Below are 24,274 nucleotides of genomic sequence, written 5' to 3'. Positions count from 1 at the left end.
AAGACAATTTTGTAGTTCCCCATTTACCCAATCAGGGTGACAACATTTCATTCCTCCTGCCCCAATAACAACGAAATTGGGGCTCCCACAGCTGTGAAAATAACCATCCCATGCTGCTTTGCGGTATGCTAAGTGGAGTGGGAGTGCCCATGCAAATAACCGAAATACCAATGCAACACTTTCTGCACTCCCCATAATTTACCACCAGATGTCAGGGTGGGGCTCATCCTGACTCTGCTTACACAGAAATTGACTTTTCTTTTCCAGATTTAGCTAATATTCAGAAAGGGAATCTAGCACGTGCCTTCCAGATTTGAACACCTCAGAATTCAGGAGTGTTCAAGCTCAATTTGGGCAGTGTTACTTCATTTCTCCCAAATCAAATATACTGATCCACTGTAATTTGCTGTAGATAAAATTGAGCAAGAAATGCTTCCCAGTGGTTTTTAGGACCGGAATTGCTATTTTCAAGAGTCATTGCCTTTTTGTTTGTTTGTTTTGTTTAAAAGGAAGACAGTGATATTGCATTGGCAAATTCCCCATAGAAAGAAAGAGTGGAACAAAAGAATAATAAAGGCACCTCGACTTTTCCTCATTTATGGAGGACAGTCTTATATTATGCATCCAGATATCCGCCAATCACATAAGCTGAAAATTGTTCCACTTTACTGCAGTTCTGTAACCATATGGGAACCAATTATGTCTGTGTTCTGTGCACATCCAAAATTCCTGCTGAATGACCCGCCCTGGGAGCAAGTTACCAGTGACCCAGGGCTGGGGCGGAAGGAGGGTGCAGGTGTGTGAGGGGGAGAGCCCAGGGCTGGGGTGGCAGGGGGTGCAAGTGGAGGGGGCAGAGCCCAGGGCTGGGGTGGCAGGGTGTGTGTGGGTGGGGGGGCACTGGTGGGGGGAAAAGGGGAGAGCCCAGAGCTGGGGCAGCATGGGGTGTGTCAGGGGGAGAGCCCAGGGCTGGGGTGGCAGGGAGTGCGTGTGGTGGGGGAGACCCCAGGGCTGGGATGGCAGGGGGGTGCGGGGTGGGGCAGGGGAGAGCCCAGGGCTGGAGCAGCAGGGGTGTGTGGGAGGGAGCCCAGGGCTGGGGTGGGGGCAGCCAAAATTTTTTTTGCTTGGGGTGGCAAAAAACCTAGAGCCGGCCCTGGTGCCAGCGGGAGGTGCCGCGGTGGTGAGTCCCAACCCTGTCACAGTACCCAAAAGATTAAATGCCAAATACCAAAGCCACATCATACTAACTAATCCAGTTCTAGCACAGAGGTCTATCAGTGTTGCAACTTTGAATGAGAGATTAAAATGGAATTTTAATGCCATTGTTTTTTCATTATTTAAAAAATAAACAATTTATCTTAAACCTACAAACAGTATTTTACAAACTACGAGTGGTGGTTTAGGTCCTTAAAACTTCACATAATTACACAAAAACATTCACACACAAAAATCCTCCTGCTCAACACCCCTTGCACTGCTTTTATTATTTTTTACACAACTGTACCCCAATAACATTCCCATCTTGTACAATTGGAGGCAGTCAAGTTAAATTCCAATAGAAACCCCTTACATTTCTTTAGTGATTTTGATTGAATCATATTTACAAACCTTTCCTGTGGGAAAAAGGCCCATTTTCCTTCAGAACAGCTGTAAAGGCTTCTGGGGACAAAAACATGGAGGTGGTAGTAGTTTAACTACCAGGGTTCCACCCAATGTGACTGTACGAGTTGTGCAAATAATTACATTTACATAACTGAGTTTTATCATCAAGCCTAAAACTTCCTTCTTATAACACACTGTTACTCTTTACCATCTTCACAACTGGTACCTTTTAACATTTCCACAACTCTCAACCATTTACTTCCCTCCAAACTCCCCCACACTCTGTAGTATTAATTTCTGCAAACAACTGCCTTTTACCCTGTGCTGTCTTTACCTCGGGATTGTTAAAAAAGGCAGTAAAAACCTTTTATCTCCAGTGGTCGCCCCTGGATCTTTTACTCTAAAATTTTCAACAGAATCCAGCAGACTTCCCTCATGCTTTGTCCAAACAAATGTTTCACATAAATATCCAAAGTACCCTCCACTAAAACTTCAGAAAAACCAAAAGTGAGAGAGAGAGGGATGAGGTGGAAAGCAACCAATTACCCTGTGTAGTTATTTTAAAGTGCAGGCTAACAACTAAAACAGTTAGGAACCTTTACGCCTAGATTTTTATCCTGGCTCTGGGAGAGGAATGGGGGTTGTTACCCCTCCTGCAAACCCTGCTCTTTTTCATTTTGAAACTTTTTTTCCTCCACTCCCCTAGGACCAAGTCCCAGCTCCTCTCTCTTAAGGTGGTCTGTTAACTCTGCTTCTGACTCCAAACCCTATAGTGCCAAATTACCTTTAGCTACCCCTAGCTCTAATTTACAACCCTCCAGTTGCCTTTGCTGGAATAGCATCAAACTTGAAAGATTACTGGCAGCTTCCCATAATGCTGCCTTTACTTCAAACCTCTTACAAGCAGACTTAAGCGCCTCCTTTCCCTGGAAGGCATCCTGTCCCCATGGGCATCGACCTTCTTCCACTACCCATTTACCAAGGAGGGTGAGCTCCTCAGCTAGCCCCCATCCCTCTGAGTCCCCTAACACTGCTCCCATTTCCTTCTTAATCTCAAGTTGACCCCCGTACCTGGAATGGGCCCTGATTCTTCTATATCCACTTATCCAAAAAGACCATTACCCCAGCTTGCAAGGACCCACAACTATCATCATGAGAGCCTGGCATAACCCCATCCAAGCAGCTGCACAGACAGTTAGGGCAGGGGATTTGCATGCCTGCAGAGCGATGCATCCGAGTCATGGCACCAAGATGTTAGAGGGCTTTCCCTCAACCCTCCCACTTCTCTGGTTCTTGTCACACAGACAAGAAGCAGCAAAAGACCAGAAATCCGAAGCGCAGACAATGCAATGTTTACTGGGGTTAATTTTCAAGCAAGCATATTCCGAAGCCCTTCACACCAGTCGGGCTTATCGCTATACGACAATAGAATCCATTCCCCAGTGTCCCCCTTCTCAGCTCTGACACCATAGAGTCTTGCCTGCGTCTCCGTTCCCATTTCCCATTCCCCACCTCCTCCTTCTGAGCAGGCCCAAATATACCTGCAATGGAATGCCCACAGCCCCACCCCTTACAATGTAGGGTCATGTTCCATTTTGGGTCTGGGTTCTTCATCCCACCCCTTTTGTACCCCATGGGGGGGTAAGGAGTGAGTTGTGCTATGGTCAGGGATGGGCATTTCTTTGGTCTTTTTGTGTTTTATACCTCCCCACCCCACAAGCCCCTTTGCCTCTCCCGACTGATTGCTTGACTTTTCCTTGACATGGAGTCAAGGCAATCTTAGTGTGCTCTCGAGTAACACTTCAACTGCTCTTATCTATTCCCATTGTACTAACAAATGCAGCTGACTAGGCAGAAGCAACATCAGTGTCTCTGTCCCTTGTTTACACATTTTAGTATAAAAGTATCAAAAAGTGAAACCCAAAATTCTATCCCAGGATAACAAACAGACCTATATACTAACAGAGTGGAATGTGGATAATGGTTATACTTTGAAAAGTAGTTGCTAACAAGGCCAGTGAGAGAAATCTCATTTGTGGTCTATGTCCCTGTGATGGTCTGCTCAGGACATCCAGAACTGTAAGCCACTGTGATACCCACCTACATTAGCAAGTGAAAGCTTTGGTGCTACTAAGCTGTGTGCCAGCTCCCTGACCTACCAACTTGGCTGCCTTTCCAGAAAGCTCTTCAAAACTGTCAGTCTAAATCTTGATTTGCAGGTAACAATCAGTGACCCAAGTTACCCAGATTCGTCTCTCAGCAGTGTTGACACTCAAAGAAATTATTGAGTTTGCTGCCTCCAAAGAGACAGTGCACACATCAGCCTGTTAGGTTAGCTGAAGCCCCACAATTCACTTTAATATAAAGCACTGAGATGATTTTTGTAATAAAAAGAGTATGTTTATTAATAAAGAACACAGATTTAGGTGATACCAAGCAAGACTAAAAGAGATAGAAACGGGTTACAAACAAAACACAAATAGCATGCTGTCTTTGCTTGAAAGTTTCTCATTTACAGTAACTCCAGTCCGTCAGGTAAGAGAATCTACAGAATCAGAGGGTGATTTTCCCCTTGTCTCCTAAGTGATGGATAACTAGAATGTCTTTTTGCTCCCCTTGTATTTTTCAAAATTCACTATCTTTGCTTTAAGTGCCAGGAAGTCCTTTTGGGGGTACAGACTCCAGCATGTCCCCCATTGTGCTCACCAAGCTCTTTCCTCCACTGCTTGTTAGCTTGATTGCTTTGTTTACCTTATATTAAATACACTTTCATTGTCCTCTGCCTGTAACCAAGTCAGGCAGACAGGTAAATTCACATTCCTTTGCCTGTGGCAGGCTAGTTTATCCATTGCCTCCAAAACATATTTTAAGAACTTATTACCAGCACACATATATAACTCTTTATATAAACCCATGCATACATCACACAATGATATTCATGCCCAGCATGTCACCAGTTTTTATATGATACCTTACAAGACACTCTTTGACTAAATGTTCTGACAACAGAGTATTGAGTGTGCCCTTTGCCAGTTGGCATAGAGGGATTCTTAGGGTCAACTCTTGTTTAACCCCAGACAGAAATGGCAATTCTGCGCTGCCTCATTCCACCCAGTGTAAGAGGCCCAACAATGAAATTCAGTGCCATATTTGGCAATGTGCTGGCACTCCTGCCCTGAGGCCCAAAGGGCTGCCTCGGCAATCTGTGTAAAATTGGGGTAATCACAGATAGACACAGCTTGAATGAATCCCTCTAATTATCCCAGGAGGCGGCTGGACTGTTCCAGAAGGGGGTAAGCCCAGGCCAAACCCTCCCCAGACAACTAACTTAAGATGAGCCCCTCATGGACCATGTATATTGGTCATAATCGAGGGTGTAGTAAGAACAGGAGCTGACATTGGCCCAGGATTTCTAAAACTTGCCCCCCTCCCATCAAATTTGTCAGGTACTAGAATCTTTGGCTCTGGAGGGGGGCAGAATCAGAGGAGCCGGCAGAGCAACCTGCACTTGCAGGAACACATTCTCTGATTGCTGGATGGTTACTTACACCTGCAGGTTCTGCAAGGCATCCATTAGTTCTGCTGGTGCCTTAATCATGTCCATACTCATTCCTTGGCCAGTCTTTTGGGTTGCTCAATCTGTCAGGACATGGACAGTCTATCCTAGTGGTTCCTGCAGGCATTGGACCAGTGGCCAGAGCAGGCATCAGGAATTGAGTGTCAGAAACCAGGAGCTAGGGTGGGGTCAGAGCCAGAGTCAGTACTCAGAAGCCAGAGCCAAGGGACAAGTCAGGGTTCAGGAACTGGGACCAGAGCTGAGAGGCAAGAACCAGAAACCAGAGCTGAGGATCAGAGTCAGAATCACCTGAAGCAAGCAGGGTAATAGGCAAGATGGGTCACAGGCAGGAACAGGACTGAGGCAAGGCTGGGGACAAGGCAGGGGCAGCAGGAATAAGATACCACAGGAATAGTCACAGTGATGGGTGCGAGCAAAGAGTAACCAATGAGCAGCTGCTGCTTCTGTTGATTTAAGAGCTAGTCTACTGACCCTTCCAGCCAATCAGGTGGTATAGCCAATCCAACAGCCTGCTGCAGGCCAGCTGTGCTCATTAGGTTGCATGGAGACTAATTCTGCTGCAGGCTTTGATTCCTGACACACAAAGCCTATTGTCCCTAGTTCCTAGGTATGGAATTCACAGCATGCATAGACCCCAGTGCCCTGCAATGGCTCCTTATGAAGCACAACCCAGAAGGATGCCTGTGGAGAAGGATTCACAAACTATCTGAATATGCAGTCACAGTCCACCGTAAACCTGAAAAGCAAAATGTGGTTACAGATGCTGTCAATCAAGTGAGTGCAGTGAGAAAAGATTCAGTCTGGTCTTGTGAGCACATCTGGCAAGAGCAGCCTAAGGAACCTGAGTTGTGTTCTGTGCACCAACAGATCTGTCAAAGGAGACCAAGACTAGGGAGGGTCAGTGCAGTTCAGGAATGATTGTCCATTGATCCAGCTACCAACTTGCTAGGTGTATGAAAGTAATGGGATTGTCTTTCCAGTAAGTGTACAGAGAACAGTCCTGGAGTGTCTTTAAGAGAACAAAGCAGCAGACAACTTGGGGTATGAAAAGACAGTGAGCTGAGTATCCAACAGGTTTTTTTGTCCGGACGTGGCTGAAGATGTTAAGGACAGGGTACCTCTACAGCACCAGCAAGGAGAGGCAGAATTCCTTTAGGGGAAATGCTCTACCCTCATATGCCCTGGAAGTTTGTACAGATTAGTTTCAAAGGCCCACTAGCAGAAACACCAGCAGAAACACCAGTACGATACTTCCTCAAAGTATGTGGTGGCACAGCTACTGAAGGATAAAAGGCCATTGATGAAACATATAGTGTTGTGGTTTGGCATACCCAGCTGCATCTGCAGTGATCGCTAGAAAGAATTTGAATCATGGTTATTGAATGAGGTTTTCCAGATAACGAAGATGAGGACCAGTGTTATTCACCTTGAGAGTAATAGAGAAATGGACAGTAAGCTGCACCACTGGTTCCATACTTTGAATCTTAGTCTGTGAAAACCAACACAACTGAGAAGACACCTTTTGTCATCTTTGCATACAACACAATATTCTTTACTTCCCCTATGAGATTATTTCTGGATTCCATAAACCCATGCTTCCCTTGTCCTGATGTTCTACACAAGTGGGAGACACAGCACCATCTTATAACCTGAGGACAACATTCCAGAAGATGGAGGAATAGATGAGACAGAAGCAAGCATACCAGGCACAAGGTACCAGGGAAAAGGAGGCCAGGGACCTTATGGGAAGGTTAGGTTGTAAAATTCATTTTGTTGTAACTTGGAAGTGCCCAGGGCAGGCAATCATTCAACAGGGAGTCTGGTTCCCAGATACACTAGAATTGGAAGCAGATCAGGAGGCAGCTTCTTCTAAAGAAGGTGTGTGGGGGGAATAGGGCTGAGTCTCCTACTGTCTAGTACAGCAAGGAGACACCCCCTTCCTCCCCACCCCTTCACCTTCAAAATGGCGCTGGGAACAGTTAATGGGGTAGGGGGATGACAGCAATCCTCCACCAGGTGGTACATATTACAATAGGAAGGGTGACCTATGCTGGACGATTTGTTGCTAGGTAGTTCCCAGATGTGTTACTTAAGTTATGGTCTAATTAACCAACATTCCTTGTCTTATCTTTCTTCTCATAGTGTCCAGGACAATCCAAATGTGAAACCATTCCTTGCCTGTCAGGAAGGCTGGGACATCTCTGGGGTCATGTGATAGGATTTTAAAAAATTATCCTTTCAGATGGCACTTGATAATCTGCAGAATCCTCACCAATGCCTGCTTCAGTTTGGGATTAATTAGAATCAGGATAAGCGAGTGCCCTGAAGGATAAGCAGCAAGGACCATGGAAGTGATTGTAGGTGTCCAGGTGCTATCAGTCAAACAAGTAGGTAATGTGAGTACAGTCACAGCTACAAAATAGAAAATATAGAGAATAAGGCAAGAGATCAGAGCTTTAATGGCACTTACATGGGCCTCTGTACTGGGGTCCCAGAAGCTGGTTGTATTGTGCTGCATGTTCCTGGTGTGTCTCCACAGAGAGGAAATTAACAGGATGGATGTTGTCAAAAATATGATAAGAGGAATGAAAGATGCTGCACCGTACAGAAGGTTGAAGTAAAAGTATGAAACATCCCAGGTTTTATCTTCCACAGTGCTGTTACTGAAAAGATCCCCTGTTGAGGTGCAAAGGTAAAAGCTGTACTCACCCCAGATCAATGGGATAGAGGAAACAAAGGAGACCAGCAGTGACCACAGGAGCAGCTTGGGGACCATCACAGAGATTGTCTGCTTCATTCGAAGGAAGAGGGGCTGGTTGCAGATGGTGATCTTCAAACAGTAGAAAATGCCGAGACAGGCAGTGAACCAGAGACCAACAGTGTTTGCAAAGAACCACAGGAAGCTGAGAGATATCTGTACTTGGTTCAAATGAAATGTCCCAGGAGCAAAGATGTGGATGAAGAGATCTGCTGTAAATATCCCCTGCAAGAGAATTCTGGACATGGCTAAACAGGTCAGGATCATGTCACATGAAAATAGTTTTCTGCTTTTGACCCAGTCAATGCAATAAAGGACTGCAATAAATCCATTTCCAAACATCCCTATGATGATCTCCGTCAATAAAATGATTAGGCCGATGATATAAAATGAAATAAACATCTTTCTTCTCACAATCACCACGACCTGCTTGTGGAGTTAAAGGAGAAATTTCCTAAGGAGAACAGGTGTCACCAAAGCAAAGGCTTACTGGCATCTGTCTAACACACATTCCTCCTGCTTTTTATTGGAGAGCAGGAAAGCATCTGGAAATGGGATTGTAGTTGCTTTCATGTCTTGATCTGGAGGATGCAAATCTTGGAAGGATTCCATTACAGGGTTTACAATTAACTCACTTGTGATATTTGCATTTTACACAGTTCTCAGTACTGATCAGTAACTTCATTTTACCTCTCATTTTCATCTTTTATCCTGTCATCTGTAGGCATTTTAGAGCAAGGTAAATGTGGCTATAATAAGACAGAACCCTATGGAGACAGATCCATCCCATAATCTGGAGTGAAAAAAAAAAGTTTTGGGGCATCCATAGAGGTGAAGGATAGGTACAATGGAGAAAGACAGAGAGAGATGGTCCATGGTGGAGATGGAAGAAGCGGAAGAGGAAAAGAGGCAATGCCTCCGAAGGAAGAGAAAGATATGGATGTTGTGGAAAGGAAACTAAAAATTGAGTGAAGGTGAAGGATGAAACAAGAAAAAAAATAGCTGATCTTTTTTCCATAAAAAAGAGCAACCATATAATTTTTGAAATTTTGACTTTTAGATTTAGGAGTGAAAGTAGTGTCTTCATGAGAGAACATTGTCGGAGAAAAACTCAGTTCTCGCTTTTTGTTTGGGTGCAGCAAAATCAAATACTTTATTATTTCTCCAGTAATTACAATGGAGGGAGAGAGTGCCATAGGACACAGGGTCACCCCAGTCCCAGACAGGTCTCTCAACTGGTAAACAATTACAGCAAGCCTTTATACTTTTGTTACAGACAATTTCTAGCAATAATACAGACGGTAAAAAGAAACAATTGCATTTGTTTATACATAAGCCTTTCTGCTATCTTATTTGTCTCACTACTAAAAAAAAACAAGCCTGCATATTTGGTTATCAATGCAAGGTCGTAATAACTTTTCACACAGTTCACTCTGTCTCACATTATCTTGCTTCTACAAATCTCACATCATTAGGGTCACAGCTAGCCTAACTCATGCTAAGTAACTGACATTCATTAAGATCCCTTCAAATTCTTGTTAATTATTTCCTGGCTTCCACAACATAGTGCATGTATCTCCCTCGACCAGCTGCAGCAACTCTGAGAACAAACTGGTTACTATCTCTGCACATTGCAGGATTCTCAAAAATGAAGAAGTGCCTGCTCCTTTCAGACAACTCTTGCAGAATGTAATAGAAAATGAAGAAAAAAATCATGTGAAATTTTATCCAATTAGAAATAGTTAGAAAATTAAATAGAATGAAAATGAAATAGAATGCTCAGAAGAATGTGCGGGTACTGTAGTTTTGAGAATGCTTGGTGGAGATTTTGTAGGTGTTGGTCTCTGTCTGAGGAGTTAGAGCAGATGCGGTTGTACCTCAGTGCTTGGCTGTAGACAATGGATCTTGTGCTGTGCCCGGGATGGAAGCTGGAGGCATGAAGGTAGGCATAGCGGTCGGTAGGTTTTCAGTATAGGGTGGTGTTAATGTGACCATCACTTATTTGCAGTAAGTACTACAGTACCCACACGAGAAAATAAGGAAACAGATCAACAAAGCCAGACGTGTACCCAGAAGCCTCCTACTGCAAGACAAACCCAAGAAAGAAACCAACAGGACTCCACTGGCTATCACATACAGTCCCCAGCTAAAACCCCTCCAATGCATCATCAGGGATCTACAACCCATCCTGGAGAATGATCCCACACTTTCACAGGCCTTGGGTGGCAGGCTAGTCCTCGCCCACAGACAACCTGCCAACCTGAAGCATATTCTCACCAGTAACTGCACACCGCACCATAGTAATTCTAGCTCAGGAACCAATCCATGCAACAAACCTCGATGCCAAACTCTGCCCACATATCTACACCAGCGACACCATTACAGGACCTAACCAGATCAGCCACACCATCACCGGTTGATTCACCTGCACGTCCACCAATGTAATATACGCCATCATATGCCAGCAATGCCCCCTGCTATGTACATCGGCCAAACTGGACAGTCTCTACGGAAAAGGATAAATGGACACAAATCAGATATTAGGAATGGCAATATACAAAAACCTGTAGGAGAACACTTCAGTCTCCCTGGCCACACAATAGCAGATCTTAAGGTAGCCATCCTGCAGCAAAAAAACTGGAGGACCAGACTTCAAAGAGAAACTGCTCAGCTTCAGTTCATCTGCAATTTTGACACCATCAGCTCATGATTAAACAAAGACTGTGAATGGCTTGCCAACTACAGAACCAGTTTCTCCTTCCTTGGTTTTCACACCTCAACTGCTAGAACAGGGCCTCATCCTCCCTGATTGAACTAACCTCGTTATCTCTAGCTTGCTTCTTGCTTGCATATATATACCTGCCCCTGGAAATTTCCACTGCTTGCATCCGACGAAGTGGGTATTAACCCACGAAAGCTCATGCTGCAAAATGTCTGTTAGTCTATAAGGTGCCACAGGATTCTTTGCTGCTTTTGGAGAATGAATAGTTACTTGAAGCCAGTTTCCTATAAACATCTGGTTTGGAAGGTGTCCTTCCCCGCTTGGCTGCTCACTGCCCTGTTGTGAGGTGTAGCTGAAGTTGAGTGAGGTAAGCTCCATCGTTGATATACCTAAGTGACTATACAAAGCAAAAAAATGTATACGATAAATAAAATTAAGCCCTTTTTCATTGGAGGTCAGTGGGAGTTTTGGGCTTTCTGAAACGCAGGCATATCTACAGATTTAGGAGCCTACCTAAAAGTTCCTATTTTTTCAAAATCTTAGTTTAACTGATCTAATGGGTCTGATTTGAAACCCAGGCCTGCACATGCACCCACCTGCATGCAGTGCCCTTCTCCAGCCCTACCACTTGAAAATACAGGTGTTAGAAGATATCAACTCTGTGCGCAGGTTTTAGAGCTGAGAAAGTGTGGAAGCAGGAGTGTGTGTACACAAAGTTGTTCACACACTCAGTGGAGCCCAGGGTGTGTCCCCAATGCAAGTGAAGCATAATAGTTTTCTTCCATGGCTAATTTACAATCCCATGAGCTCTGAAACAGGAGTCCTTGGGTTGTTCTTCCACATCTCAGTCCTGAAAAATCCATCTGTGTTTATGAGGATGGAAATCAGGAAAGGATTCTGTAACAAGCTGTCAATTACACAGACACATCTTTGCATCCCCTGCCTGAGAGCTCATGCCTGTAAACAAATCACTATTTCACTAGAAAGAAAACACATTGAAATGTGATTCCAAGACAGAGAAAATCAAGAGGAATCATAGGTTATGGCATATGGCCCCTGCCCCGAAATAAGGGACAGCAGTGGTTGGCTGGATTACTCTTATGGCTAGGGGTCAGGATGCACGGGTTTAATTCCTATGTCATTCCCCAAAAGTCTGTTAATTCTTTCTGTGCCTCAATTACTCTGGTGATGACAATGCTTCTTTCCCATCATTATAAAGCACTTTAAGATGGACAGATGTAAATGTCTAAACAAGTGAAGTATATTGGTATTATTATTAAAAGATGAGATATCTAATTCCAGCTGCTAAAACATGGCTCCTTAGCTCAGCTACTTTGTGTCCTGGCCTTTCTTGGATGCATAATACATCAACTTTCCACAGTCACAGGCTACACAACAGAGGTAATTTCCTGTGTCCTCTACAAATGGATTCTGGGATATTCCCTAGAGCTTTTCATATACCATATTAAGATACATTAACACCTTTGTGTTTACATACCAACTCTTCTCCTTCAGGTAACCAAAATCACTTTTTGAAACAGTGAGTCAGAAACCAGCGGTGCTGTAACTAAGCAGGCAAATGAGAGAATTCCGATCTCAAATAATTTTCAGAAAACCTGAGCCTGTTTCTTTGAAAATGTGAGTGTTAGCCCAGACTCTGGAATTTTTTCTCCGAATGTTTTCAAAAAGTTTCCTGAGAATCCTTACCTTTCCTGGATTCCCCTCACACATGGGCACAGAACATGGTTTACAATACCACACTCTAATACTGCCTTTCCCTTTAGTACTGCCCTCTAGTGTTAGAACTAAATATGAGTCCCAAGCCTTGGTATTTTACTTCACTCCACATACTGTACTTCAAATACAAAATTGAGAGTACTACATCCCGTTGAGCAGGATAATTTGGGGTGGGAGTGGTTGGACCTTTTGGAAAGACTCTGAAAGGAAGGATGAGTCTCTGATGCTCCTGACCTAGCAAACTTCTAAAGGGAACAGACAAACTTGGTGGGAAATAGCTCATATCTGTTCACAAATAAACCTCAGTGGAGACAGAGTGTGTCAGGGTATGTCTACACTACAGGATTATTCCGATTTTACATAAACCGTTTTTTAAAACAGATTGTATAAAGTCGAGTGCACGTGGCCACACTAAGCACATTAATTCGGCGGTGTGCGTCCATGTACCGAGGCTAGTGTATATTGAACTTAATGAACTAGTTCAATATTGAACTAGTGTAGTGTGGGCAAGCTAGTGGAAAGTTCATCTCACAGTTAGCCACACTGCTAAAAACACTTCATGAGCTCCTTGGGCAGAACAAGGCCTGGAAGTGGACTGAAGCCTGTGATGTTGCATTTAACAAAGCTAAGGATGCATTGCTAAATTCTGCAGTTCTAACGCACTTTGATCCATCCTTACCCCTACAATTGTCCTGCGATGCCTCCCCTTATGGAGTGGGAGCAGTCGTGTCACACATTATGCCTTCGGGAGAAGAAAGACCTACTACTTTTGCTTCACGCACTCTATGCAAAGCAGAAACTAACTACGCCCAAATCGAACGTGAGGCATTAGGCATTGTTTTTGGAATTCGGAAGTTTCATCAGTAGCTGTTTGGGCGAAAGTTTACTCTTCTCACAGACCATCGACCTCTGACATCAATTTTTGAACCCTACACAGGCATTCCCCCATTAGCTGCTAGTCGTATGCAACGTTGGGCATTGTTACTTTCAGCACACACATATGAAATCAAATATCGGAAATCCACTCTGCACGGCAATGCAGATGGCCTCTCAAGGTTGCCTTTGCCGGTCAAACATCAAGATAGCGCCCAAAAAGAAATCTTCTACTTTGAACAGGTAGCCAATACACCCATCACTGCTACTCAGATAAAGAAGGCAACTCTCATTGACCCAGTATTGTCCCAAGTTATGGACCTCTTGATGTATGGAATATCTCGACAAACCTCTCCGGTCTCACCCAACCTTGTTACATACATGTCCAGGAGGACGGAGTTATCGGTCCAATCTGGTTGTTTGTTGTGGGGGAGATGTGTCATTATTCCACCACCACTGAGATCACAGATGTTAGAACAGCTCCATTCCGGTCACTGTGTAATAGTGCGCATGAAGGAAATTGCACGAAGCTATTTTTGGTGGCCTGGATTGGACAGTGCTATTGAAGAGAAGGCAAAAGCTTGTATGTCATGTCAGGGTGTGAGGAATGCACCCCAGTGGGCACCCCTACACCCATGGGACTAGCCTGAAAACCCGTGGCAACATATTCACATTGACTTCGCTGGCCCCCTTGAAGGAAGCATGTTCTTGGTGGCAGTAGATATGCCCATTCTAAATGGCCAGAAGTCTCTATAATGCAGTCCACTTCTGCAGAGAGTACTATCCAAAAACTATGAGGATTCTTTAGTCGTGTTGATCTGCCAGAACATCTTGTGAGCGATAACGGACCGCAGTTCGTCTCTCAGGAGTTTCAAGATTTTATGAAGGCAAATGGGATACACCACATCATGTCAGCACCATATCATCCATCCACCAAGGGATTAGCTGAAAGATTTGTGCAGACAATGAAACATGCTTTGAAATCAGCAAGGGGACAACACTCCATTCAAAAGCGTCTGGATACCTTCTTACTTTCCTACAGAAACACACCTCATGCTACGACCCAGGCATCCCCGGCCTTTCTAATGATGGGATGACAGCTGCGCACTTGCTTTGATCTGCTGAAACCTTCTGAACCCCAACAAATTGTGCAACATCAGCAGCAATATCAAGTCATTAGACGGGCACCCAGAGCAAAAGACCGAACCTTTAGCCCAGGACAGCCAGTTTTGGCTCAGAATTATACTTCCAGAGCTAAATGGGTCCCTGCCACAATCATCACTCAAACAGGACCTGTTTCCTACAGAGTCCGGACTGCAGAGAATCTTACCTGGTGGCGACATGTAGATCAGCTGTTGCCAGGTCATGCCAGTCCTCAGGACACATCTGCTGTTGAGTGGTCTGACTTCACCTCTTCTTGCGAGGCACCGAATCACGAATCACCTATTCCTGACTGTTCTCATGCATTACTGCTGGCGTCTGAGATACCCCTTTGCCCAGCAAGAGCTGATACCACCTCCTCACCTGTTCGTGCTGCGGACCCTGAGCCCATGGTACTTTCGGGTGCAACAACACCAGAAGTTCACCGTAATCCACCTAGAGACAGAAGGCCTCCTCATCGGCCGGATCTTTAGCTAAGGCGAACTCGCGGTTAGGGGGCAAAATAATCCCCAGGGTTTAGCCGGGAATGGAGGCAGTCTACCCTCCTTCTCTAGTCTAGTGTGTGTTTTATTTAGGGGATGTTCTTATTGGGGGGGAGGAATATGTTGTGTATTTGGTTGTCATGGTTTTTGTTCCTATGGCAACTGAGCTAGATTATTAGGGGATAGCCCAGTCAGCTTCGGACGGTTGGGTGAGCTCTGTGTCTGTAAATAAAATGGTAGTTTTGTTAGCTGTCTGCTCTCTGGCCTCAAGTGATTTCTTCCTAAACCAGCTGCCCCCAAGGATATAACACCAGCCACAACCCCCAGACCAGCACCTACCCTCAGCATTTGAGCATGTCTATACTGAGGCATGTCTGATGTGGTCTGTGTTGGTAGCCAAAAAGCTAACCCCTGTAGCTTTTGGATAACTGGTTGTGCTGCTGTTTGAGTGCTGGGCATGACTTGAGTTTTCAGAGACACTTCAGTGTGCAGTAGGTATATTTTCCACACCTCTTAAGAAAGGCTGTGTGTTCTTCTGAACTGGCACTTGTAGAAACAGCTGTATAGGACTGTGGGATATTTATCTTTAAAAATAGGAGAGGAAAGAGATCTTCTTTAAACAAAACAAAGCTCTATTTTCCAAGCTTCTCTACATGATTCCAGATACAGAGCCAGATTCTGCAGTCATTTACATGTATGTAAATTCATAATAACTCCTTTGACTTCAGTGGTATTACTCTAGATTTACTCCAGAAAGCACAATTTGGTCTATGCTCTTTTACATGGACCTGCTTCTCAAGTGACACTTGGCACAGTGCAGAATCCTGGCTGATACCTGTTTGAATTTGGGATTGCCCAAGATCAAGATCATAGAGTGTCCCATGGGATAGGCAGCCATCACAACTGTACAGATGACATCCCAGCTGCTGTTAGTTGAGAAGATGTCAGCTAATGTGAGAATCAAAGCAACAAAATTGAAAAGGTATAGGATAAGGAAGGAGAAGATGGATTTGATGGCACCCATGTGGGCCTCCATGTTGGGATCTGTGAAGCCAGTTGCCTTGTTTTCCATCTTCCTGGTGATTAACAGGACAGTGGAAGCAACAAACACTAGTAAAGGCAGACATATCCCAATGTTGTTGAGAAGAATCTGGGGAAACAAATTGATCTCCTTCACAACTGTCCCCTTTGTGCTGTTTGCCATAGAGTTGTTGCAGTACACATTGTAGATGTCCCACAAGAAAGGAAAACTGCTCAGTAGGGAGAGAAGGGATGATTCTACCAGCATCCATGGAACCAGACTGGAAATTTTTCACTTCAGCCAGATGAACAGGGGCTGGGTGAAACTGGCAATCTTGGCACAGTAGAAGACACTGAGCCAGCAGCAAACCAGAGGCTGGAGTGTTCAGAAACATGATGAGAGTATTGAAAATTTTGTATACCTTATCCTCATTATAAAAGGCTGGATAGAACATGCTGCAAACCACCATCAGCATGAACCAGGTCTGCAGGCAGAGTCTGGATAAGCTCAGGAAGATCAAGATCATATCACAGGAGGACAGTTTCCTGATCATGACCCAGTTGGTGAGATTGATAGCCACAATGACTCCATTTCCCCCATTCCTATGATGGATTCAATGGCTAAAATGATCAGATAGAAGAGAGAAATTTGAGTTGGCTTGTCTGCCCTCCGGGAAGCACATTCTTCACCTGACATCCTTGTGGGCTGCTAAAGGCTCTGGACATGTAGGAATATGCCTGCCTATAGATGCTGGTGTCAGCTGGCTGCTGTCCCCAAAATTCCTGCCTATTTATCTCAGAGGAAGAACTCTGCAATAGATCATTTCTCATTTATTTTGTTTATTTCTTGCACTATTTGATGATCAAAAGCCCAGCTACATTCTCTGGCCATGCAAATTGGGGAAGGCTTAAATTACTGCCTATTTACTTCTCAGACAGAAGGGCTTGAAAAGCAGTTTGAAAATCTTACTTTTTATAAGTTCACAAAGTTCTCCCTGGATTCATATCCCTACAATGTGTGTACCTTTTTTTATCCCAGCACTGGACCCCAAACCCTCTCTTCTTTTACTAATTAGAACCTTCTATTTTGGAGGAGTTGAGGGACAGGTCCTATCAACCTGAGAGAGTATTTAAAATTGATTATAATCACACCTGCTTAATTTTTTATCCAGCCCTTTCAATCCCTTCCTTTTCCCCACCCCCCCCCCCCCCGACACACCTAGATGTTTTGGATCTCTTTTATTTTACTTTGAATGGTTTTTGTGCCAGCCTTTGGTGTGCTTTGGTTTTGTTTGCTTTTTGTGTGTTTGCAACCTTGAACTCGGGATTCAAAAACACAAAAGTCAAAGGAAAACACAACCAAAACTGCATGATTTGACCTGGTTTGGAATCAAAGCAACTGATTGGGGATTTGCTGCTGGGTGGACTCTTCAATACACCTCAGCTTCCAGACTAGTATATTGGTCAAATTCTGATAGAGCTGCCTATTGCCCCTCCTTCCAGTCCTACCCTCTGACGGGAAGAGAGATCCGAGGTCTCGCTCTCCTTAGGAAAATAAGAACATAAAATGGCCAGACTGGAACATACCAATGGTCCATCTAGCATTGTGTCTTGTCTTCTGACAGTGGCTAGTGGGAGAGAGTGAACAGAAAAGGGCAGTTTATCAAGTGATAAATCCCCTGGCATCCAATCCCAGGTTCTAGCAGTCAGCAGTTTAGGAACACCCAGAGCATGGGGTTGAATCCTTGGCTAATAGCCATAGATGGACATGTCCTCCATGAACTTATCTCATTTTTTTTAAACTCTGTCATACCTTTTGGCTTCACAACATCCCCTGGCAACGAGTTCCACAGATTGACTGTGAATTGTGTGAAGAAGTACTTCCTTATGTTTGTCTTAAACCTGCTGCCTACTACTTTCACTGAGTGATGACCACTTATTCTTCTGTTATGTGAAGGGGTAAATAACACTTTCTTATTCACTTTCTCCACGCCATTCATGATTTTATGTATCTCTATTATATCCCCCCCAGTCATCTCTTTTCCAAGCTGAAAAGTCCCAGTCTTCTTATCATCACATATGGAAGCTGTTCCATACCCTTAATCATTTTTGTTTCCTTTCTCTGAGCTTTTTCCAATTCTAATATATATTTTTTGAGATGGGACAACCAGAACTTCATGGAGTACTCAAAGGGTATGTCTACACTACGAAATTAGGTCTAATTTATACAAGTTGATTTTTAGGAAGCAATTTTATACAGTCAATTGTGTGTGTGTCCCTACTAAGTTGGCAGAGTGCATCCACAGTACCGTGGCTAGCATTGACTTTCGGATCATTGCACTGTGGATAGCTATCCCACAGTTCCTGCAGTCTCCGCTGGAATTGGAATTCTGAGTTGAGCACCCAGTGCCTGATAGGGCAAAAACATTGTTGAGTGTGATTTTGAGTACATGTCGTCATTCACCCCTTCCTCCGTGAAAGCAACAGCAGACAATCGTTTCGTGCCTTTTTTTCCGTGCAGACACCATACTTCTTTCAGCAGACAGTGCAGTAGGACTGCTAACCATTGTCATCCAACCACCGCTTCCACTGCAACTCTGCTCTCCTGCTCTCCTGGTACCATGAATCCACATCTCAGGTCCTCTCAATGTTCTTTATAAATATCTATTCTCGTGGCATCCACCGCTTCCACTGCAACTCTGCTCTCCTCCTCGTGTCTCGATAGCGAATTTCTTCATGTTGTCTGTCATGGGCTCCGGGAACATATGTTCTTCCTCGGTAAATGTGTGCAGTGCTAACCATCGTCCTCCACCGCTTCTGCTGCAACTCTGCTCTCCTGCTCCCAGGAATCCACCTCGTAGGTCCTCTCGTCATTCAATATAAATATCTATTCTCGTGGCATCCATTGTCCTCCACCACTTCCGCTGCAAATCTGCTCCCCTGCTCTCCTGGTGCCATGAATCCACCTCGCAGGTCCTCTTGTCATTCGGCATAAATATCTATTCTTGTGGTATCCATCATCATCCCCCGCTTCCACTGCAACTCTGCTCTTCTGCTTTCCCAGAGACTCCATACCACAGCAAGCATGGAGCCCAATCAGCTCACTGCTGCTGTTGTGAACATTGTAAACACCTCACACATTATCCTGCAGTATGTGCAGAACCAGAACCTGCAAAAGCAAGCGAGGAGGCGATGACAGTGTGATCACAATAGTGATGAGGACATGGACACAAACTTATCTCAAAGCATGGGCCCTGGCAATTTGGACATCATGGTGGCAATGGGGCAGGTTCATGACATAAAACTCCGATTCTGGGCATGGGAAACAAGCACAGGCTGGTGGGACCACATAGTGTTGCAGATGTGGGACGATTCCCAGCTGCTGCGAAACTTTCGCATGCATAAAGAAACTTTCATGGAACTTTGTGACTTTCTTTCCCCTGCCCTGATGCACAAGAATACCAAGATGAGAGCTGCCCTCACAGTTGAGAAGCAAGTGGTGATAGCCTTCTGGAAGCTTGCACCGCCAGACAGTTACCGGTCAGTTGGGAATCAATTTGGAGTGGGCAAATCTACTGTGGGGGCTGCTTTCATCCAAGTAGCCAATGCAATCACTGAGCTGCTGCTAGTGACTCTGGGAAATGTGCAGGTCATAGTGGATGGCTTTGCTGCAATGGGATTCCCTAACTGTGGTGGGGCAATAGATGGAACGCATATCCCTATCTTGGCACCAGAGTACCTTGGCAGCCAGTAATAAACCGCAAGGGGTACTTTTCAATGGTGCTGCAAGCACTGGTGGATCACAAGGGACGTTTCACCAACATCAACGTGGGATGGCTGGGAAAGGTGCATGACGCTCACATCTTCAGGAACTCTGGTCTGTTTGAACAGCTGCAGGAAGGGGCTTACTTCCCAGACCAGAAAATAACAGTTGGGGATGTTGAAATGCCTGTAGTTATCCTTGGGGACCCAGCCTACCCCTTAATGCCATGGCTCATGAAGCCATACACAGGCACGCTGGACAGTAGTCAGGAGCTGTTCAACTATAGGCTGAGCAAGTGCAGAATGGTGGTAGAATGTGCATTTGGACATTTAAAAGCTCGCTGGTGCAGTTTACTGACTCAGTTAGACCTCAGCAAAACCAATATTCCAATTGTTATTACTGCTTGCTGTGTGTTCTACAATATCTGTGAAAGTAAGGGTGAGATGTTTATCGCGGGGTAGGTAGTTGAGGGAAATTGCCTGGCTGCTAATTATGCGCAGCCAGAGGCAGGGTGATTAGAAGAGCACAGCAGGGTGTGCTGTGACCAGAGAAGCTTTGAAAACCAGTTTCATGACTGGCCAGGCTACGCTGTGACTGTTCTGTTTGTTTCTTCTTGATGAAAACCCTCCCCTTTGGTTCACTCTATTTCCCGGTATGTCAACCCCCCTTGCCCCTTCAATCAACACTTACAGAGACAATAAAGTCATTATTGTTTTAAAATCATGAATCCTTTATTAATTCATCACACAAATAGGGGGATAACTGCCAAGGTAGCCCGGGAGGGGTGGGGGAGGAGGGAAGCACCGGGTGGGTGGTGGATGAGGGGAAGAGGGAAGGACAAGGCCACACTGCACTTCAAAACTTATTCAATGCCAGCTTTCTGTTGCTTGGGCAATCCTCTGGGGTGGAGCGGTTGGGTGCCCGGAGCCACCCCCCCCTTTCATTCTTGGCCATCTGGGTGAGAAGGCTATGGAACTTGGGGATGAAAGCGGGTGGTTACACAGTTACACAAGGGCAGTAGCGGCAGTCTGTGCTCCTGCTGCCTTTCCTGCAACTCCACCAGATGCCGGAGCATATCAGTTTTATCCCCCAGTAGCCTCAGCATTGCATCCTGCCTCCTCTCATCGCATTGCTGCCACCTCTCATCTTGCTCCTGCCACCTCTCATCTCGCTTGTCCCTCCTGTCCTTGCATTCATTTTCTGCTTTCCTGGACTCTGACATTCTTTGCCTCCATGCACTTTGCTGAGCTCTTTCAGTGTGGGAGGACTGCATGAGCTCAGAGAACATTTCATCGCGAGTGCGTTTTTTTCACCTTCTTATATGCGGTAGCCTCTGGGATGGAGATGATAGGAGGAGTGTTGAAACATTTGCAGCTGTGGGAGGGAAAAAAGCGAGAGTAATATTGAAAAAGACACATTTTAGAGAACAATGGGTAGATTCTTTCACGGTGAACCAAGCTATTAACATTACATAGCACATGTGCTTTCGCTACAAGGTCGCATTTTGCCTCTTATATTGAGGGCCTGTCGGTTTGATGTGAGAGATCACACATGCAGGGCTGTCGGGCAGCAGAATTCAGCTTGCAGGCAGCCATGGTAAGCCACAATCTTTCAGCTTGTTCAACCTTCATAACGTGGGAATGGTTTCAAACAGCAGTGCCCTCCTTTCCCATACCAAGCACCTATTGGGTTGGCCATTTAAAAGGAGCGGCTGTACTGGCTGCAAATGCATCCTATGTCTTCAGGGCAAATTAATCATTAAACACACTTGCTTTTAAACCATGCATTATATTTACACAGGTACACTCACCAGGAGTGCTTTCTCTGGCTTCAAGGTCCATGAGCCTGCCTTGGGAGGGTTGGGAGGGTATTGGCTCCAGGATGATAAACAGTTCCTGGCTGTCGGGAGTAATTTCTCCGCTTGTGTGCTGTGCGCTATCCTCATCCTCCTCCACCTCCTCATCTTCCTCGTCCCCAAAATTCTCATCCCTATTGCATGAGATTCCTCCCTTGCAGGTGTCCACAGACAGGGGTGGGGTAGTGGTAGCTTCTCCTCCCCCATAGAATTGCATGCAGTTCATCATAGAAATGGCATGTCTGGGGCTCTGACCTGGAGCGGTCATTTGCTTCTTTGTTTTTTTGGTAGGCTTGCCTGAGCGCCTTAATTTTCACACGGCACTGCTGTGGGTTCCTGTTGTAGCCTCTGTCCATCATGCCCTTGGAGATTTTTTCAAATATTTTGGCATTTTGTCTTTTGGAACGGAGTTTGGATAGCACAGATTCGTCTCCCCAAACAGCGATCAGATCCATCACCTTCCGTTCGGTCCATGCTGGAGTTTTTTTTGCAATGCTGGGACTGCATGGTCACCTGTGCTGATGAGCTCGCCATGCTGGCCAAACGGAAAATGAAATTCAAAAGTTCCCAGGGCTTTTGCTGTGTACCTGGTTAGTGCATCTGTGTTGAAAGTGCTGTCCAGGGCGGTTACAATGGAGCACTCTGGGATAGCTCCCGGAGTCCAATACTGCCAAATTGCATCCACACTACCCCAAATTTGTCCTGGCAATGTCGATTTCAGTGCTAATCCCCTCATCAGGGAGGAGTACAGAAATTGATTTTAAACCTTTTAAGTCAACAAAAATGGCTTCATCGTGTGGACGGGTGCAGAGTTAAATTGATCTAATGCTGCTATAATCAACCTAAACTTGTAGTGTAGACCAGGGCAAAGTGTGGGCATAGCATGGACAGGGGCGGCTCCAAGCCCCAGCACACCAAGCGCGTTCTTGGGGCGGCATGCTGCGAGGGGCGCTCTGCCGGTCACCAGGAGGGCGGCAGGCGGCTCCAGTGGACCTCCCGCAGGCATGCCTGCAGCGGGTCCGCTGCTCCAGCGGCTGGGGTGGAGCATCCGCAGGCACACCTGCAGGAGGTCCACCAGAGCCACTGGACCAGTGGACCCTGCACAGGCACGTCTGCGGGAGGTCCACCGGAGCCGCGGGACCGGCGACCGGCAGAGCGCCCCCCGCGGCGTGCCGCCGTGCTTGGGGCGGCGAAATCGCTAGAGCCGCCCCGAGCGTGGATTTATATAGTGATATGTTTTCTGTCTTATTATCTATCCCTTTCCTAACATTCTGTTAGCTTTTTTTTTGACTGCCACTGCACATTGAGGATGTGTTTTTAGAGAACTATCCACCCCAATTCCAAGATCTCTTTCTGGCGTGGTAACAGCTAATTTAGAAACCAGCATTTTCTATGTATAGTTGGGATTATGTTTTCCAATGTGCATTACTTTGCCTTTATCAACATTGAATTTCATCTGCTATTTTGTTGCCCAGACACCCAGTTTTGTGAGATCCCTTTAAAAGTGAAGTTGCCAGGGATGCATTGCTGTGGAGAACTCAATATTTTGGTCTCTGTGTAATTCTTATTAAGTGAATGGCCATTGGATGGATTTGGACAGAGTAGGGGTTTCATGGGGGAATGATTCCAATTGTGTAGGATCACCGTAGTCCATGTCAAAGAAGATTATGAGGGGACTTGATCATGGTCTGTAAATATCTACACAAGGAAAGGATTTCTGATAGTAGAGGACTCTTTAATCTAATAATAGGTTTCAGAGTAGCAGCCGTGTTAGTCTGTATCCGCAAAAAGAACAAGAGTACTTGTGGCACCTTAGAGACTAACAAATTTATTTGAGCATAAGCTTTCGTGGGCTACAGCCCGCTTCATCAGATGCAGTCTAATAAATCTAACAAAGGTATAAGAAGATCCTAGAAGCTGAACATAGATGAATCTAGGCAAGAAATAATACTTAGTATATTAAGTGAGGATAATTAACTATTAGAACAATTTATCAAGGGATGTGTTGAAGTCCACTGAAGTCTTTAAATCAAGATAGGGAGTCTTTTTTTAAAAAAAAAGCTCTAGCTCAATCAGAAGATTGCTTGCTGCAGTAATTCCTAGGTGAATTTCTATGGCCTGTGTTATGCAAGAGATTGGACTAGATGATCATAATGATGCATTCAAGACCCCAAATCTATTAATCTACTCATGGTAGCAAACACTCTGGGGCTGATGCTCCACTTCCTTCACCTTTATATACTCATTTACAGCTGTACAAAGTAGGTGTGAAAATGCTGCTATTACCACAAGGCAGTGAAGAAACAAGCCCGATGCCTGGTGGTAAGTTCTTGTAGGCAATAGAGTAAAAGATAACATCACTTGAGGAGTACAAAAAAGAGAGGATGTGGAAGGGTAATGCACATGTCTAGAAGGAAATGAAGAATTATATATAATACCTTATAACATTTTAGCTTTACTTATATTATTTTGTATTAGTAATGGAAGAGAGGTTACAGTTTATGAGCTTCTTTGAATAGCAGATATTGAGAGGCTGTTTCAAGGAGGAGCTATGTGAGCCTTTTCACTGATTTCAATGGGCTTTGGACCAAGGTCCACAGTGAGAAGAATGTTCTTCTCTACTGAATAGGCAGAACCACAGCCCTAAGAACATAACGACAATTCTGCTCCCTTATAATCAATTTGAGACTAAATGGTAATTTGTATCAGTACTTAGAGAGATATAAT

General features: G+C 44.9%; 1 protein-coding gene and 1 pseudogene across 1 annotated transcript; both read right to left on the bottom strand.

Moving 5' to 3' along the window:
• Window positions 1-7,406: 7,406 nt before the first annotated feature.
• LOC120368812 (taste receptor type 2 member 9-like) lies at window positions 7,407-8,336 on the bottom strand. The gene has a single exon (XM_039481427.1). The coding sequence runs from the start codon at window positions 8,334-8,336 to the stop codon at window positions 7,407-7,409; it is 930 nt and encodes a 309-aa protein (XP_039337361.1).
• Window positions 8,337-15,687: 7,351 nt separating this feature from the next.
• On the bottom strand, window positions 15,688-16,626 carry LOC120368764 (annotated as a pseudogene).
• Window positions 16,627-24,274: the final 7,648 nt, after the last annotated feature.

Source organism: Mauremys reevesii, linkage group 1 (assembly GCF_016161935.1).
Source record: "Mauremys reevesii isolate NIE-2019 linkage group 1, ASM1616193v1, whole genome shotgun sequence".
Taxonomy (NCBI): Eukaryota; Metazoa; Chordata; order Testudines; family Geoemydidae; genus Mauremys; species Mauremys reevesii.
Note: the sequence above shows the minus strand (reverse complement) of the source record. Positions and strands in the feature narration are given on the sequence as shown.

Coding starts and splice junctions, on each gene's coding strand:
- LOC120368812 (XM_039481427.1), bottom strand. CDS start 8,336: ATGTTTATTTCATTTTATATCATCGGCCTAATCATTTTATTGACGGAG.